A 16,448-nucleotide genomic window follows, 5' to 3' on the forward strand; every position below is an offset into this window, starting at 1 on the left:
TAGGTAGGTTTAAAATAAATATAGATCTTACTAATTCTTAATGAATATTATTACTGTGTTAGACATATTTTATACAAATAGAATAAAAGAAAATAATTATATTGTTGAATTAAAATAAAATAATTTTATTGTATATTTGAGTTTTAATCTGTTTAATGCATGTGTGATAATGTGCATATTGTATACCATGTTCATGTTCATTTATCAGCTTGTATGCATGTTTTAAGGAATAGAGGGATGTTATACCATGTGCGCTGTAGCATAGTGCGGGTGACAGTTTCAGTAACGTTTCATTTTACTCTTGAAAGTTGCCGCCACAGTTGAAAATTTAAATAATTATGACTTAGTATTTTAGCTGTACCATATTCGTGAAATATTATTAATAATTGACTGTAATAACTTAAATTTAACCCAACCATAGTGTTCTAGTGTACTAATAAAGGTAACTGTCACCCGCACCATGCTACAGCACACATAGTGTGTAGTAGTGTTTTGTATAATTCACTATAATCATTCATTTGAACTTGACTTGTTTTTGAGCTTAAAATGTTTTATGTTAGTGGTGGTTTGTTCTTCTCTATTTTAAATAATATTGTATTTTCCTATTTTAAGTTTTTGTATTCGCATTTAACATTAATATTGAGTTGTAAGGTAAGTGGAAGTTACGTAGATATAAAATAATTTTAAGTCTCTATTATTTTTTGCATAAATGTTTCAGATATCTATTCTGACATTAGTATTACAGCAAATTAAACCTTAACATACGCTTTAATTTTACGATTACTATCTACGCTTCTATTAAAAATCTGTCGTTAAATTAATGTTTTTGTTTTGTACATATTTATTAAGAGGACTGGATTACTTGTAAAAATTAAAAGAAAAACAAATGACTCCGAATAACACAGCATTCTACACATATCTCTCTAATATCAAATTATAATTAAAAAATACTAATAAGTAGTTTTTAAATTAATTACTTATTACGTATTATTACGTAGGTATGGCAAAGAGTAAGTCTTTCTAAGATCTTTGTTTTATTTTTACAAGTAATACTTCTTAAAAGTATTGCCAGTTATATAAATACCCACTTAAAATATACAGCATATTTAACATATTCTAGATTGGCATTGCTTAGTGTTAGGGAATGTAGTTCTTTTATATGATACATATTAATATTGATACTAACCCTGGGGCATGCGGTGTGCAGGGCAGAGAAATACTCGTCGATGACCGAGGAGTCCATCGTGGTGAACGCCATTGGCATGTCGATTGTGGCCGTCGCTGTGGTGGTGATGTTCACGGTCCGCGGGACCGGCGGCTACCGTCTACGCAAGGTCGCTGCCCAGCACCCGAGCTAAACTTTTAACAGTCAACGACTTCACCATAGCAATAACAGTTCGATGACAAACCAGGCTCGTATTTTATCAAATTAGGTATTATTTTACAAAAGTCCATTTCACTGTTTAATGCATTTATATTATTTTGTTTGAGTCGCGATTTCATCGCTGAACAGTCAACAGTAGGCTTCCAAGCTAAATCCAAACTCTATTCAATACTTGATAATGCCTCGTTCTGAGGCTGTGTCGCAATATGGGTGTCAACTCAATAATGGTCGGAATTTAATTGCTATTAGAGAATGTCATAACGGAAGTCAAGCTACCGCATTCAATATTTGTGATCTCACACATTGTAGCCGAATTAAACAAAATAATATAAATGTATTAAGTGAACCAGGCTCACTAGATCCATAATGCATTTTTTTTTGGGAATTTGGTAGTTCGTTTTGTGACTGGAATATACATGTATAGTTCATTAACGATACATTAGGATGTTATTATGGTTATATTAAGGTAATTTTTTTCTTTACAACAATTTATTACCTTAACATATCCGTATTACATCCGATCATTCATATTTTGTAGAAACACATCGAAACCATGAAGTTTCTCGTTGAATGTACTATTATTACCTATATGATATACATTATTGTTTAAAAACATATAGGTATGTACAGTTGCCAAATTAAGTATACTATACTTAATAAATACAGTGCATGCAATGATTTCTGTAAACTTTAATTTTATTAAGGGAAGAAGTGTCTCCATATACCATTAAAATAAGTCGTGAAAATTTCTTATAACTCTCTTTTAATATGAGCGGTGGTTTGTCTCGTAACAGAACGTCGTGTAACAACTTTTAAACGAGTTAAGTACCTTCGATTTTATGCTTACGGTAAGTATAAATATGTAAGAACACCATGACTAAGTATAATTTCTAAATAAGCATAAATTCGAATGGTATCTTCCATTTTTTTATTTATAAGTGATGAGATTTCATGAACGAATGAATGAATTGAAAAGACATCGTTAAATATCGTGGAACTCAATTATTCTGATGGTGTTGAGAAGCAAATTCAATTATAGAGAAATTTTATTGGTTATTATAACATTGTTTAGCTCAATTTGTTAACTTTAAGTTATTACAAATTTTATCTCGGTGACATTGTAGGATTGCCATTGCGGTTGTGCATTGTTCCATTTTGAAAATTTTAGATAGCTATATTTCATTCCGTCTAACCTTTGTTTCCCTTTACCTAAATTCGAATCTGACATTTTTAATTTGTTAAACGATCAGTCATGATAATTTTTATTCTTATATTAAAAATGTCAAATTCCAATAGGATTTTGGAAGTTGCTAGTAGTCAAAAATTATTCGACTGATATACTGAATGAACGGTATATTTTATAAATTTGCTTTTTTTAAATGCAGTTTGCGTGAATATAATGGTTATTACGTAGGTTAGTAGTAACGAAGGGGATTGATATTGATTCAATTGAATTGGATATGAAAGTGTAACATTTCAAGATCAATAATTGATTAATATAAAATTAGTCAACAATGAAATCATTCATTTGCATTTCACCACCTACTGTACTGCGGTAAATTAGTTAGCAGTAGTGTTAGATCTGTAATTCGCCGTGTAAGTAAGGTATGATGTCGGTGTGTGTAATGTTTGTAATTACATACCTACAAAAGAGCCAACAGATCGCAACAGATACCTTAAATTATTGTCAGTTTCAAACGAATATTCAGAGGCCATACACATTTTAGATACCCATCGAATTTTGGTATCAACCCTAATGTAGGTTTTAGTTAAGCCAACTTAGATATAACTTGTATATAATTTTTAATCTAATTAATGTAACGTGCGAGTGTTCGATAGATGTAGAATGTGATGGGTTGTAGTGTAAAACCATTTAAATATTTATTGGTGAGTACGAAATCGTATCGAATGTATAACATAACTTGAACTCTATTTGCAATAAATTATTTAAAAGTTTTTGTTAGACATTATAACTTAGTCTCTATTATAACTAAATAAGAAGTATAATAAAACTGTTACAGAGCGAGTCGAGCCTCTTTAAATTAGGGTTTCGAACATATTAATGGCTTACATTAAATTACCTAGCTAGACATCATAACAACCTGTATAAGAAAAAATGTTTAAACTTTAAACATTTGTTTTTGATCAAAACTTACAAATTAGTCTACCTACATTATGAATTGGTGTTTTCAGTACTTGTTAATTAAGTACATTATGTATGGTACATGTATATGGGACATAATACATAAAGGAATAAAGTCTCTAACTCTGACTGGACAGATAGACAGCAGTACTACAGTATTAAGGCTCATTAAAGGAGGACAAGAATCCTGTATGTGTTTGAGTATATAAGTAAATGTCTGTCAGGTTAGAGTGACGTCTTCATATTAAGATAATAGGCTACAGTGTATTTATATGAAGTGTTCATCTCAGTTGCCAAATTCGATGTAAAGTCAATGGTCATGTTTGTTATAATCAATTATTACTATGTATTATTACGTACATACATGCATGTTTATCAATAATTATAGGATAATGCTCAAGGTATTTAATTTTATAAGAGGATTAATATCCATTTTATTTCATTATGTAGTGCGTCATGTTTTCTATTAATTAAGATTTATAAAAACAAAACATGTGTTTTTGTAAATTTGCATTCCAAGGAAGCATTAAATGATTTTCAAACATTTTTCATGAGAATATACAATCCGTTAAGACTGCATTCATTCATAAGTAGGTCCTTTTATATCGTAACTACAGGATTTGTAATGATTTTTGCGAGAGTATTTACAAATTTTAAATATTCCAGTTTTTGTGGATCCCTTTGTAATATTGGGGCCAACTTTTTATATTATTATAGATTTCCCGATTGTACAGCGGTAACAGATTTAAATTTCGTCTTATTAGTGTCGACCACTATTTACTAAATTATAAACAGTGTAATTTGTTTGTGAAATACACCAAGAGATTATTATAGTACCTGCTTATTGATGTTATATTTAAGAGTATTTACATATGTTATTTTCAGTTAGGTATACAAGTGAGTTGCAATTAGACATACATACCTACCTACGTGAGATTACAAATTGTAAATTTCTTTATATATTCGCTGTAAGTTATAATTATCATTGAAATATAATTTGAATTGCGTTGACTGCAGTTGTGGTATTGGTTAATATGAATTTTATCACTGTTTTAAATTTTGAAATATTTATACGGCATTCATATGGTACATTAAATACTTGTATTAAATTAAATGTTGTTTGTATTATTTATTTCCCTAATATAAGAACCTCCTATTCTTACCAAGAACTTATATCCACCAATACACACACACACAATAGTAATTTTATAAGAATCGCGTGGAGGTTAACTCGACATGGTAAATTGTTAGCAATCAGCATTACTACCAATCATGTTCCCTCTGTTGTGAAACTATTGCTGCTGTAATTTATACTATATCCCTAGTAACATATCTATTTTCTCATGCTTTCTGGGATATTTGTAGGCACTCGTAGAGCCGTCTCCCTGGATGACAGCTACTACGGAGAGCGTAACTCCTGAATGAGTCGAAAATAGAGATCCTAATTATTAATAGTTCCAAAAAAAAAAAGAAAATACGGTTATTCAAATTGAATTAACTGTTAAATATTAATCCAATTTTATGGTTATAAAAATGTATTTTTAAATTGCCAGTCTAATTTACACGTTAAAATAGATACGTTATAAATCATACTTCGTAAAGAAAACGAACAGCAGTGATAGGCAATATTTTCAGATCATAAAATGATTTAAAGATATTCTAATACCGAACCATGTTATACTCTACTAATACACGTAAGTACTACTTGTACAAATTTTTTTATACAAAATACTAACAGAGACTGTAAATTTTGTAAGATGGTGTATGTTCAATCTCTATATATGTATATGAAAGATTCAATTGTGAGCAATAATAGAATGATAAATGGTGACAGAACATTTTTATTAATATTTATATATTTGACAACTTTCATAATCTTATTACAGTAAATGGTTTTCGCAAGAAAGACCATATAAGTAGATCTAAGCGACATTGATTACAGAAAACTGGAATGAAGAGAACAACATGCAAGTGAAATAATTCTACATTCGATAACCTGATTGTCTTACTTATATTTTAACAGTACAGTCAACCATAATAACTTAGGTCCATTAAGTAAGCTTTCCCTAATACGTGTGAACAAACATAGGGTATACAACCAACATCCAACTTATATCAAATTAGAACACATACTATAGTTACTTAAAAGTGTTTACATGTTGTAAGTTGATTAAGGTAAGTATGTTAATAAAAATTCATGATGCAAAAGAAACTTAGTAAAGATACGTGACTCTGTATCATCAATCCCGAACCCTATGAATTCCCATGCACGATAGATAAGGGACAAGAAATTTCCTTAAGGGTAAATACTTCAAAAGTAAACAAATTTTCATTAATATAGTCACTGTACCGTCACCTACTAGTTGCTATATTTTCGATATTCTTATAATGTTGTTTGTTTTGTTGCAGTGTTTCTTAAGAAAGTTCAAATATGAAATAACCGCAATATTTATCTCAACTGCTAAACAATACAGTATATTATAATAATATATAAAAATATACAATGAGATAAAGTTCAAAATATCGACGTGTCTCCCTTCAAGTATAAAAATAAAAACAATACGATAAATTACCACAATTACGAAACTACAAAAATTTGGCTGCCATTTTGAGCACAATCCAAAAGTAAATTGAGAGTATTAGTAATTAACATCTATACAATATCAAATTAGGCGTAACAATGTAAATATTTAATTTCATCATAAAATTTTAAAATATGAAGTATTATTAACAATTTCAATAAGTACATTTTCAATTTTACTGACTATTGTAAGTCATAACAATGCCTGGGCAAAAATAATAGCTAATCAATAAATATATAAAAAAATTAAGTATACACAGTTTATGACCGATGTGATATACATAGGATTTACGTACAATGAAAACTTACAATTGATTTTCATTTAATAATTAATATTTATATTTGTGATTCAATTTATGATATATTTTAGTGGAGGACATTGTTAAACTTAAATGCTATAGTAGTCGTTGATTTTTTGGCCGAAAGTGTTTTAAAAAAATAAACAATTTTTGACAAAGACCTTTACTGTACGTAATTTTCCGGATATAGGCTATGAGAGAATAGCAGATACAAAGAACTTACTTACCCCTTTGAGTTAATAACCATTTTGTCTTAAAGTAGCTTTATTTTATTATAACTAGAAATTGTTACAAATTACTCTTTGAGACAAATAAATACTATTATTATTATTACCAAGACGCTTTACTTTTACATGTATAATAACTACACACCCTGAAACTTTGGTCACTAAGTAAGTAATATTTGAACAAGAAATTGTACTACGATACATCGGAATTTGATGAAGTTTATACATATTACAGTTACAGATTTTGAGATACAGTTACACCGTTAAATATGTCTAAAATTTATACGGCTATAAATTGGGGCTTCTAACGATACGCAATAGTGAACAAAAAATAATTACTGATATATACAGTGTTAGTCGTAAAGTTAAACCAAGCTATGCATACTATTTATTCATAATATTATAATTAATTCTTGATACAGTATTACAATTTTTAGGGTAAATTGTAAATACATTACGTAACTCTCGGTATATCCCTTACGACTAACCATATTTTAATTTAGCATTATTTCCGAACTATTGTAATGACATTGGCTATGGCTGGATTTTACAACTTTACCGGGAAAAAAATGTTATGAGGCTCTTCAAATCTCGGAAGTACTTATGGACCGACTGAAGGCCATAGATTATATCTGATTTTATTTAGTATGCCTATAAGTAATAGGCATCCACACTGACTTGCTCATTTTTGCTTTAAAAATAAATAGAGCTGTATGAGTTCTCAAGCTCTATTTATTCATATATTTTTATATCGTGAATCAACTTACAATATGACTCAATATAACGAAATATATTATTTTTAGTTTTTCATATATTTTGAAAATAGTGCATATTAGAAGTATATGATAATACGATTATTAACAATAACAATTATTTGTAAGTTGGAAGCATATTCGCTCATTTTTTTAAATTTTAATATGGTTTGATTTTAATATATCGATTTTTGTTTTACAAAAATGTTTGTACATTGAATCAAGAACTCTGCGGTTTTTTACGTGTATAGATATACATGTAGGAAATTTAAAACTTATATAAACTATCGCGCACGGATATCTTTGTGATTGTTTTAGTTTAGACAGTCATTATCAGCATGATTTTATAATTTTAACTTAATAGATAACACCCACATCTAAAGTAACATATGAACAGCAGACATACTTAAATGCAAAATATTCTTTATGGAAATATAACGGAATTATTTAATTGAATAATGTAATACGGAGGATTCATTATGAATTTAAATAAAACTGGTGATAAATATTGAAACAATCATTTGAAAAACTGTATGCCTATGTAATATGAAAAACTACTATATTCGTGCGAGTCGTAATTTGAATTGTAAAAATATTATCTCTGTATTATTAAGTTCACAATAACAATAACGTAACATGGGATTATAGTATATTTGTAATATTGACTTAATTCCTATAATCCGTAAAGTCAGCTACTGAGTTCTATAATATTCATAAGAATAGGATATATTCTTTTAATGCTGTTGTAGAGCTAATAAATTTTTATCTATATTAAATATTATTTCATCTATGTATGTTGACAAAAATAGCGACATCTTTTAAAAACTATTAATTTGTAAGTTTATATTTTGCTATATTTCATATTTAGAATTAGAATTGTAAATATTTATTTCTTAATTTAGTAGATCTAAAAATTAGGCCCAATTATTTTTATGCTGTAAAAATAAGCACATATATTGAATTATCATACAGAACATCGTATAATAATTGACTGTGGGGTTTGAGACTAGGAGTGAAATTTGAAATGATATAAATCTTTGGTTATATAAATGGCATTAACGTGACGCAACTTATTCTACAAATATAAGAATTAAACTTTTACATTACTTAGAATAACAATTGCAAAATTACTGGAAAATTTACCATAAAAATTTAAGAAATAAGAAATGAGAATATTGAAAAATTATGAAGACTTTTTTTTTAATTTCCTGGATAATAAATGTTGTGACAGATAGAATAATTCGTTGTCTACAGCACTAATACGTATCTATAATAATATTTAAGAAATACCTGAATAAATGCTTCGAATTGTGCGAATACTTATACCTATATACCATAACACAGAAAGATCGTTTAGTAACAAGCAAATCTATTTTTAGTTCAGTATTATAGTATACAATTAACGTTCGATTTAAATGGAAATTCATATCTATTGAATAGAGAATTGAGACCTTTCCGAACACACATCACATGACATACACGCATAATATTATTCCGTACCTCTACCATGAGTATATATAGACATGGTTATAATCATATAGCTGCCAACCATATGACTTGAAAACGGTCTTTAAAGCATTTGCATTTTCACCACAAAAGAATCAAACCGAAACTCATGGTAGGTAGGTAGGTACGCTGAACATCATAAAAGGTGGTACACCGTCTACACAGCCAATATTAGATATAGTATCTACTTCCACAGTCCTATAGCAGCACGCGTTACATCTTCCCATACGACTATGCACTAGCCGACATTTCACTCAAATTGCATCTACTGGCGTTCAAACCTTAGGCCTTGAAGTACTGTGGGAACTCGTTGGATATGGCGCGGACAAGAGCCTGGTCGTCTCGGCTGGCTTCCACCTCTTCGCAAAAGATACGCGCGAAACATCTTAGGAGATCTTGACGGCGATGCAGGTGGGCCCCATAGTCCGTGTTACGGATGATGCCCTGCAGTATCCTGAGGTATTGTTGACGTCGCTGAAATTGTATTTATAAATAATACATAAATAAACCTAGACAATTAACACAGCGCCATCTAGTCCCACGGTAAGCAGAGCATATGTTATGGGTACTATATTAGACAACTGGTATGAATACTTACACTTATACAAACATTATTGTAAATAAATTGGCTATTTAAAAAAAAAAGTAACCCAATTGAGTATCTTGCCAGTTCTTTTCCACTGGATCTATATACAAAACGGTTGGGAAAATTTTAAAATATAAAAAAAATTACGTTGATAAGCGGCTTAAATGTTCTACATGAATAAATGATTTTTTAATTTGAACTTGGATACTTTGTTTTTGTAAATACATACATAATATACATAGAAAACACCCAGACTGATACAAACAATCATACTCATGAATACAAATGTTTGCACCGTGCGAGTGTAGTGGAGTGGAAATATTCTTTTGTTATAAATTTTTGCAAATGGCATTCTTATATAAACGCGATTTTGTTTAAAATTCTAAATAAGTTATTTACATTGATTGTAGTTTACCGTTTATAAGAATAAATCTATATTTGAATGCTTACTTCATGACAAAGTATAGTCAATAAAAAATATATCTTGAAAACTATATATACCGTGTCTCCAGGCGATAAGTCAGCTAGTTGCCTGACAATGATGTCGATAGCCACGTTGACATCATTGGTGTAGAAATGGTTGGCGGTCTTCTTGCGGCTGAACAGATCTATGACGAGCTTGAGCACTGAATGTGGCGGCGCGGGCTCGTGGTCGAAAAGGTGTACTGGGTCTTCTGTTTACAACAGCACATTTGCTTTATATTACATTAAATATTTATAGTATGGTTGTACTAGTTGTCTCGTTCATTGATTAAACAGCAATTGTAAATGAAATAGAATATGTTACATATTACATTGTTATATATGTTACAAATACAATTTAAATTTTTGTTCTAAAAATAGTTTTTCTATTTTAATGTTGTATTAGTATAAAATAAATAAGATAATAAAAATAATATTGATCATGTCATACAATTTTATATTAAACATCTATGATACTAAAACATATTCAAATTTCCACCCTTTTGCAAATTCTAATCAATCAATCAATAATTTTCTTAGAATATGTAGATATAATAATAAAAAATTTCTATTGTAACACTAATGTTACAAAAACACAATTTTCTTTATAGAATTTCCATTCATAATTATAGTGACTAAAATATGTAACAATTACCTTCTCGATTAAGAATTAAAAGGATCTTTTCACAAAATGTTTTAGCATTGTCTCTGGTTTCTAATGCGTTGAGTAGAAGGTTGTCCATTACACTTTCAAATTGCAAATTGTAAGCAAGTAGGAGAGTCAAGAATAGATCAGGAATTTGTTCATCCACATCCGTCTCTGGTGGGTCTTCAATTAACTCCAAGAGGAATTGTGCAAATTCGACCCCTAGTTGTTCTGAAAATAGTTTGTCAATCAACTTAAGGTTTTATCATAAAAAGATTACACAATCTTGAAGATTCTCAAATAAACTCAAGACTTAATTAAAATCTTAGAAATACAATAAAGCTAATATAATTTAATGGTCAGTTTACTCTATTAGCGCCATCTATTGGAGGTAATAAAATAGTGCACAGTGCGTAGATGAACTCAATGGGATGTAAAATATTCACAAAGATTAATGTACGAATTTGTTAAAATTCGATTAAAAATAATCTAAGAAAAAGAAAGACGATAATTAATTCAATATTAGAATTTTAATTCTCAACCATCTTTAAGTGTATGGTAATCTTACCGAAGTGTGTAACTGGCAATTTGTCGCCCATAGACAAGACCATAGACAGCAGTAGTGCCGAGTGTGACAGGCGGCTGACGGCGCGAGGATTGTCTCGCATGTCTCGAGCTATCTCTGCAGGTAGGGCTGACAGTGCCAGAGTAGCAAGTGCTGTACGTTCTAATCCGCACATGACACCGAATGCCTGAAATAAAATATTTATTAATTATATTATTTACAATCTATAAAAAATTGTTTGCATGGGTACCTCAGTCTTATCAATTTCATTTGGTGGATCTGTAAAGGTTAGTTGCGACCAACAGTATTAGAATAGTTGTTAAAACAATAACTTATTTCAGCTGTTAAGTAACATACCAAATCTACGTTATAAGTTTCACTACTAGTAAGGATACAAAACACATACTGCTATTTCTGTATTATATCACTGTTGTGTTGTCAACAATATTACTGTATTATACATCTATACATATAAATAAAATTGGAGTGTCTGTTTGTAATATTGAAATTACCATATTTTACTACATGCATATGAATATAAATACGGTACATACACTAAAATAATATTTTTTACAATTTTTTATATATAATATATATAAGTATGATTACAAAAATCATGTGTATTTTGACTTATTTCTAATATTCTGTATGCCATTGAATTGTTTACCTGTAATAGTAGTTGCCTTAGAGGCCATCTCGTTTCCATCTGGTAGTATTGCACCAATGTAGTCACATAAGCGTAGCGGTGGCTGCTGAGGACATGCTGCGAGATATTCACATCAGCATTGGACTGTAAGATATAAAATCAGTTTTCTTTAGAGCTGAAGATGGTAAACTTAAAAGAGATCTTGTATTCCTATGCCTATATACAGAGCCTCGGTGGTATGCTAAATCGTTAGAGTATAGCCTTAGTTGCGAGGGTCGTGGGTACGATTTCCCAAATAATAAAAATATTCGTATTCATGGGTATGATTGATTCTAGGTGCTTTCTATATAAGTATATATTATATATGTATTTACAAGAAGAATGTATGTTTATGTATGTATATTAATTGTCTAGGACCGCTGGCGCTGTGTGATTTGTCCAGAGATACTATTATTATTATTCTAATTATGCAACTAAATAAAAATAACATCAATATTATATTACTTTAGTGGGCATAAAGAACAAATGCAAAAGGGAGAAGGCGATTGTAAGTAATGTGGACTAATGATCCCATTTCCAGCAATGTAGCAAGTCAGCTTGACCTCCACGCGGTTCCGATTGGAAACCATCGAGATCAATTCCCGGTAAAATTGTCACAATGGGCTAAGTGAAGCGGTTGGTGCACCCGCCTAAGAACCAGTTTATGGTTAGCTTAGGCGGGTGCACCATTTCATTATCATCTAATAAAAACAAACAAATGCAAATAGAAAACACAACACGGTATACACAATCTATTACAGAAAAACTGGAATTTAAAATGTTCCATACCATAACAGAAATTAGTTCAAGCAGTTGTGTTTGTATATCATGAGCATCATCATGCAGTGCCCATCCTCTTTGCTGGGCGTCATTGGCAGCTTTGGACAGAGCGTTTAGGGCTGTCATCATTCTGAGCGCGTCTGGAGCCGCATCAATAGCATTCTTCGGACATGTAATGTTGCTGTTCGCTTCTCGGAGAAGGGCATCAATTATTGACCGGGCAGCTCCACCAGGAAGAAATTCCTGATCAACAAAAGAGTATATAGATATATAATTAGATTAAGATTGTTCTCTCATTTCATTTTATATAAACTTTAAAATCTTTACATAGTATAAAATGAACCACCATGTCTGTTCTCTTATATTTTTTAGATTATGCAATGGATTTTAATGCAGATTTCAGCAATAGATAGAGTGATTCGCGTGATCGATAGAGAAAGGTTCATAAGTATAATACATGCATGTTATAATATAGAACAAGCAGAGAAATTAAAAGATTTATAATGCATCTGAGTGATGTAAAGACAAGTCACTATTTATTATTAAATAAGTAAATTAGTAATCTGTCAAATAACATAATATTTTAAGATATCACTAAATATCAGAAAGAATATCCCATACTTGTGGGTAATATTCATGGGTAAGAACTTTGAGAATGACGTATGACTATGAATAAAAAATGATTTCTTAATAGACAAGATTTAATATTGTCACAATTTCATTTTCAAAACTATTATTATAGCCTATGTGTTATTAAAGTTCCATTAAAATCTAATCGGTAGCACTGTTATGTAAAATCTTACCCTCAAAGAAATCAGCACAGTTTCAACAGCAACTTTAGACATTTCATGGCTGAGTTGTGTCTCTTTTCGTACAGCCTGCACTATCTCATATATAGCATTTGGTTTAATACTTCTGCTGCTGTCTTGACTATCATCCTGATCATCAGTATCAGATGACAATTGATTAGAACCTGTCTTGACGACTGTTCCTTTCATTCTTCCATCATCAACATCTATAAATTTACAAATGTGTATTTAAAAATAAAAAGTTTGTACATTAAAGCATATTACTATGTAACTCCATTACTACTACTGAATTTATATTATGATGTACAAAGCTGTGTGTAACTTTGTTACAGTATAATATAGAAATAGTTATTATAAAAATTGTGTGATTAAATTATTTTTTTAGGCAGCTAGATAAAAGGGTTTTATTCCATAAAAACAATTAATCAATTATCCTTAAATCAGTGAATAAAATCAATGTGTAGATAATAATTTGTAATAATAATTGTTACCCTTCATACTTTTAGGTGGAGATTGGGATTCCCTTTCTTCCGATATTTGTTGTTGAGACACAACAGGTCGCAAATCAAAGGAGGGGGACACCCCATTAGGGGGTGTGCTGTCATCCAATCGTTGCGGTGGTTTTGGAGCTGGTGGTTTCTTGCTTTGTGGCTTTATAACTAATTGTATTAGCTTCTTCTTTTCATTCAGTTTATTTAATAACTCTTGTTTCTGAGATGACACTATATTATTTTCATTTGTATTTTTAATACAATCATTAATAAATGCCAAAAGGAATTCTGGCTCAACCTGTGGTTAAATAGAAATAAATTCAATTTAATTAATATTATTATTACATTTTGTTCAGACGAAAATAAACTGTAGAATTCAGAATTCAGATGTCCTTTTATTATGAAAGGTACATCATAACAGAGTGATATAGGCTACATATCATAATAAAATACACAAAACTCAATTATATAAGCACCCAGGCAAAGGCGGGGTGATTCAAATGTTGATCAGAACATAAAGATTAGTTTGATGATATGATGTTATGACAAATTTCCTTTTATATTTTTAGTAATGATATATTTTAGTCATAGATAATATACATTATTATCCTCATGCCTATGTCCTCATCATCGTCATCACCTTAAGATTAAAATAAAATTCTGTGCCAATATTGAGAATTTGATATAGAAATAAAATTATAAAAGCATGTGCATATAATTGCTGCTTTAATCATTATATAAAAGCAATATAATAGTTCTTTTGAGAATTGATTCCATTGTTTAAAAGGTACATTACTCCGGTGACATGGACTATATATTTTGAAATTAATTTATTTATGAATAAAGTGATAAATAACTTTGTTTCATTTTGTGTACATACAACAACCAGGTGTGGCCAGGGTAGTAGACATCATCATAAATGAAATGAATACATGACTTTTTAAATTTTTAATGTTTTAAATACATGATGCAGCACACACTAGTCAGCAATAAATTTTTAAGAACTATCCAAGCATATCTACTTACGAAGATGAAACAACACACTTATTTGTCATTATATCTGTACCTACATAGATAAATTTAATGAGTGTTAATTGTTAGAACTAGGATAATTGATGACAGTTAATACTGCAATATTAAAATGTTGATACCTGGCAATTTGTATAAAAGTGCATATTCATAACACACTACAGAGGACACTAGGTACTTCACATATGTAAATTTCAAAATCTAAAATCAAACTTACCTTGACTGAGGCCACATAATTTGAGGGAACGAATCCAATCAGACCTTTTCTATTTACAACATGCCACCAATTTCTTTGCTTGGTATTGTTTTGCTGAAGTAGGAAAAAATCCCCTTCGGAGAAACTCAAGGTCTTACTTAGAGTAGCCTCAAAATCATACATTGCTTTAAGCATTTCATAATCCTCTGAAATTAGAAATTGATGTAAATTCGTGGATCCAACACCCAAGTAAATAAGAATGCTAAAAAAACAAACCGATTTCAATCTGTCCGTCTCCCATGATTGATGTTGCAGAATATAGTATGGATAATTTTGGATAATATTATAGTTCACATTGGCTTAAAAATCTTAAAATTAAATTACAACAATGTTCGGGTAGCGTAAAAGCGAAACGACCGAAAACAAATCAATTTTTAAAAAACCTAAAATTACAGGAAATCAATGACAATGACGTGTGTCAGTTGTTCGATTTGACATTGACAAAGACATCCAGTTAGCTGTCAAAATGTAAACTGCGGCATAAAAATTTCGTTTTCACTATGCCATACATCATATGAAGTAACAATGAATACACATCGCAATAATATTTCTCTGCTTTAAAAGCAGCACCTCAATATTATTAACTTCAGTTTTATGCTCACAAAACTAAAAGTAAAGGACGATAAAAACGGTGGTCCATTATTATACACCATTAGCTAAATACACTACTGTGTAGCCTTCATGTATTCGTTTACGATTGCTTAATTATGTCATGAGATAGCTATACAGTATTATGTATCGGATTTTCAACGTGCCTTTCAAAAATGGGAAATAATTTTTACACCATTTCAGAAAGAAGTATGTTTATCTATTACGCCAATAAGAATTTAAAAAATAGTAACACAGAATAGCCGAACCTCGTATAAATATAATTGGTATTAATATTGCTAAGTTTTTTTAGTTCGACATATGTACCTATTTGCAAGCTATTGATTGCATATACATACATTTTAAGTCTTATAGAGACAAACAAACCTGCTTGAATTTATAAAAAAAAAAATATAGGGGCTGTGTCAACTTTTCTAGAAAGTAATTAGGTACGCTGTGAATATTGCTGGAGTATAATCATGGGAGAAAAATATTATTCAATAGATGTCTTTTTACTGTGCTGAAATTAAGTGGAATAAAATTAGAACGTGAAGGCAATTTAATTGATATTTATTTCTTACTATACCTACCTTATGCGATAAAGTATTATTTCACTTATTATGAAAACATTTCTTGTAATTTGTTAAAAAGTGTTATTT

At 30.0% G+C, this 16,448-nt stretch overlaps 2 protein-coding genes across 4 annotated transcripts in view; one reads left to right on the forward strand and one right to left on the reverse strand.

Moving 5' to 3' along the window:
• Positions 1–1,686, forward strand: part of LOC131850745 (plasma membrane ascorbate-dependent reductase CYBRD1-like) — a 65,243-nt gene extending 63,557 nt beyond the window's left edge. For all 3 annotated transcript variants that reach the window (XM_059201094.1, XM_059201096.1, XM_059201095.1), the window contains one exon: positions 1,208–1,686. In XM_059201094.1, coding sequence (XP_059057077.1) covers positions 1,208–1,358 — 151 coding nt within the window. In that variant the 3' untranslated portion in view covers positions 1,359–1,686. The remainder of the gene's footprint in view (positions 1–1,207) is intronic.
• A 4,213-nt stretch (positions 1,687–5,899) lies between these two features.
• LOC131850673 (NCK-interacting protein with SH3 domain) lies at positions 5,900–15,345 on the reverse strand. Its single transcript, XM_059200975.1, has 9 exons — positions 15,163–15,345; positions 13,917–14,214; positions 13,420–13,631; positions 12,626–12,859; positions 11,819–11,941; positions 11,155–11,338; positions 10,596–10,817; positions 9,980–10,152; positions 5,900–9,366 (listed from the first exon to the last, which is right to left on the reverse strand). Exons 1-9 carry the CDS (start codon positions 15,334–15,336, stop codon positions 9,175–9,177), a joined length of 1,812 nt encoding a protein of 603 aa, XP_059056958.1. The 5' UTR covers positions 15,337–15,345; the 3' UTR covers positions 5,900–9,174.
• Positions 15,346–16,448: the final 1,103 nt, after the last annotated feature.

This window comes from Achroia grisella, unplaced genomic scaffold (assembly GCF_030625045.1).
Source record: "Achroia grisella isolate CSIRO2021 unplaced genomic scaffold, CSIRO_AGI_Agris_v1 utg779, whole genome shotgun sequence".
Classification (NCBI taxonomy): Eukaryota; Metazoa; Arthropoda; class Insecta; order Lepidoptera; family Pyralidae; genus Achroia; species Achroia grisella.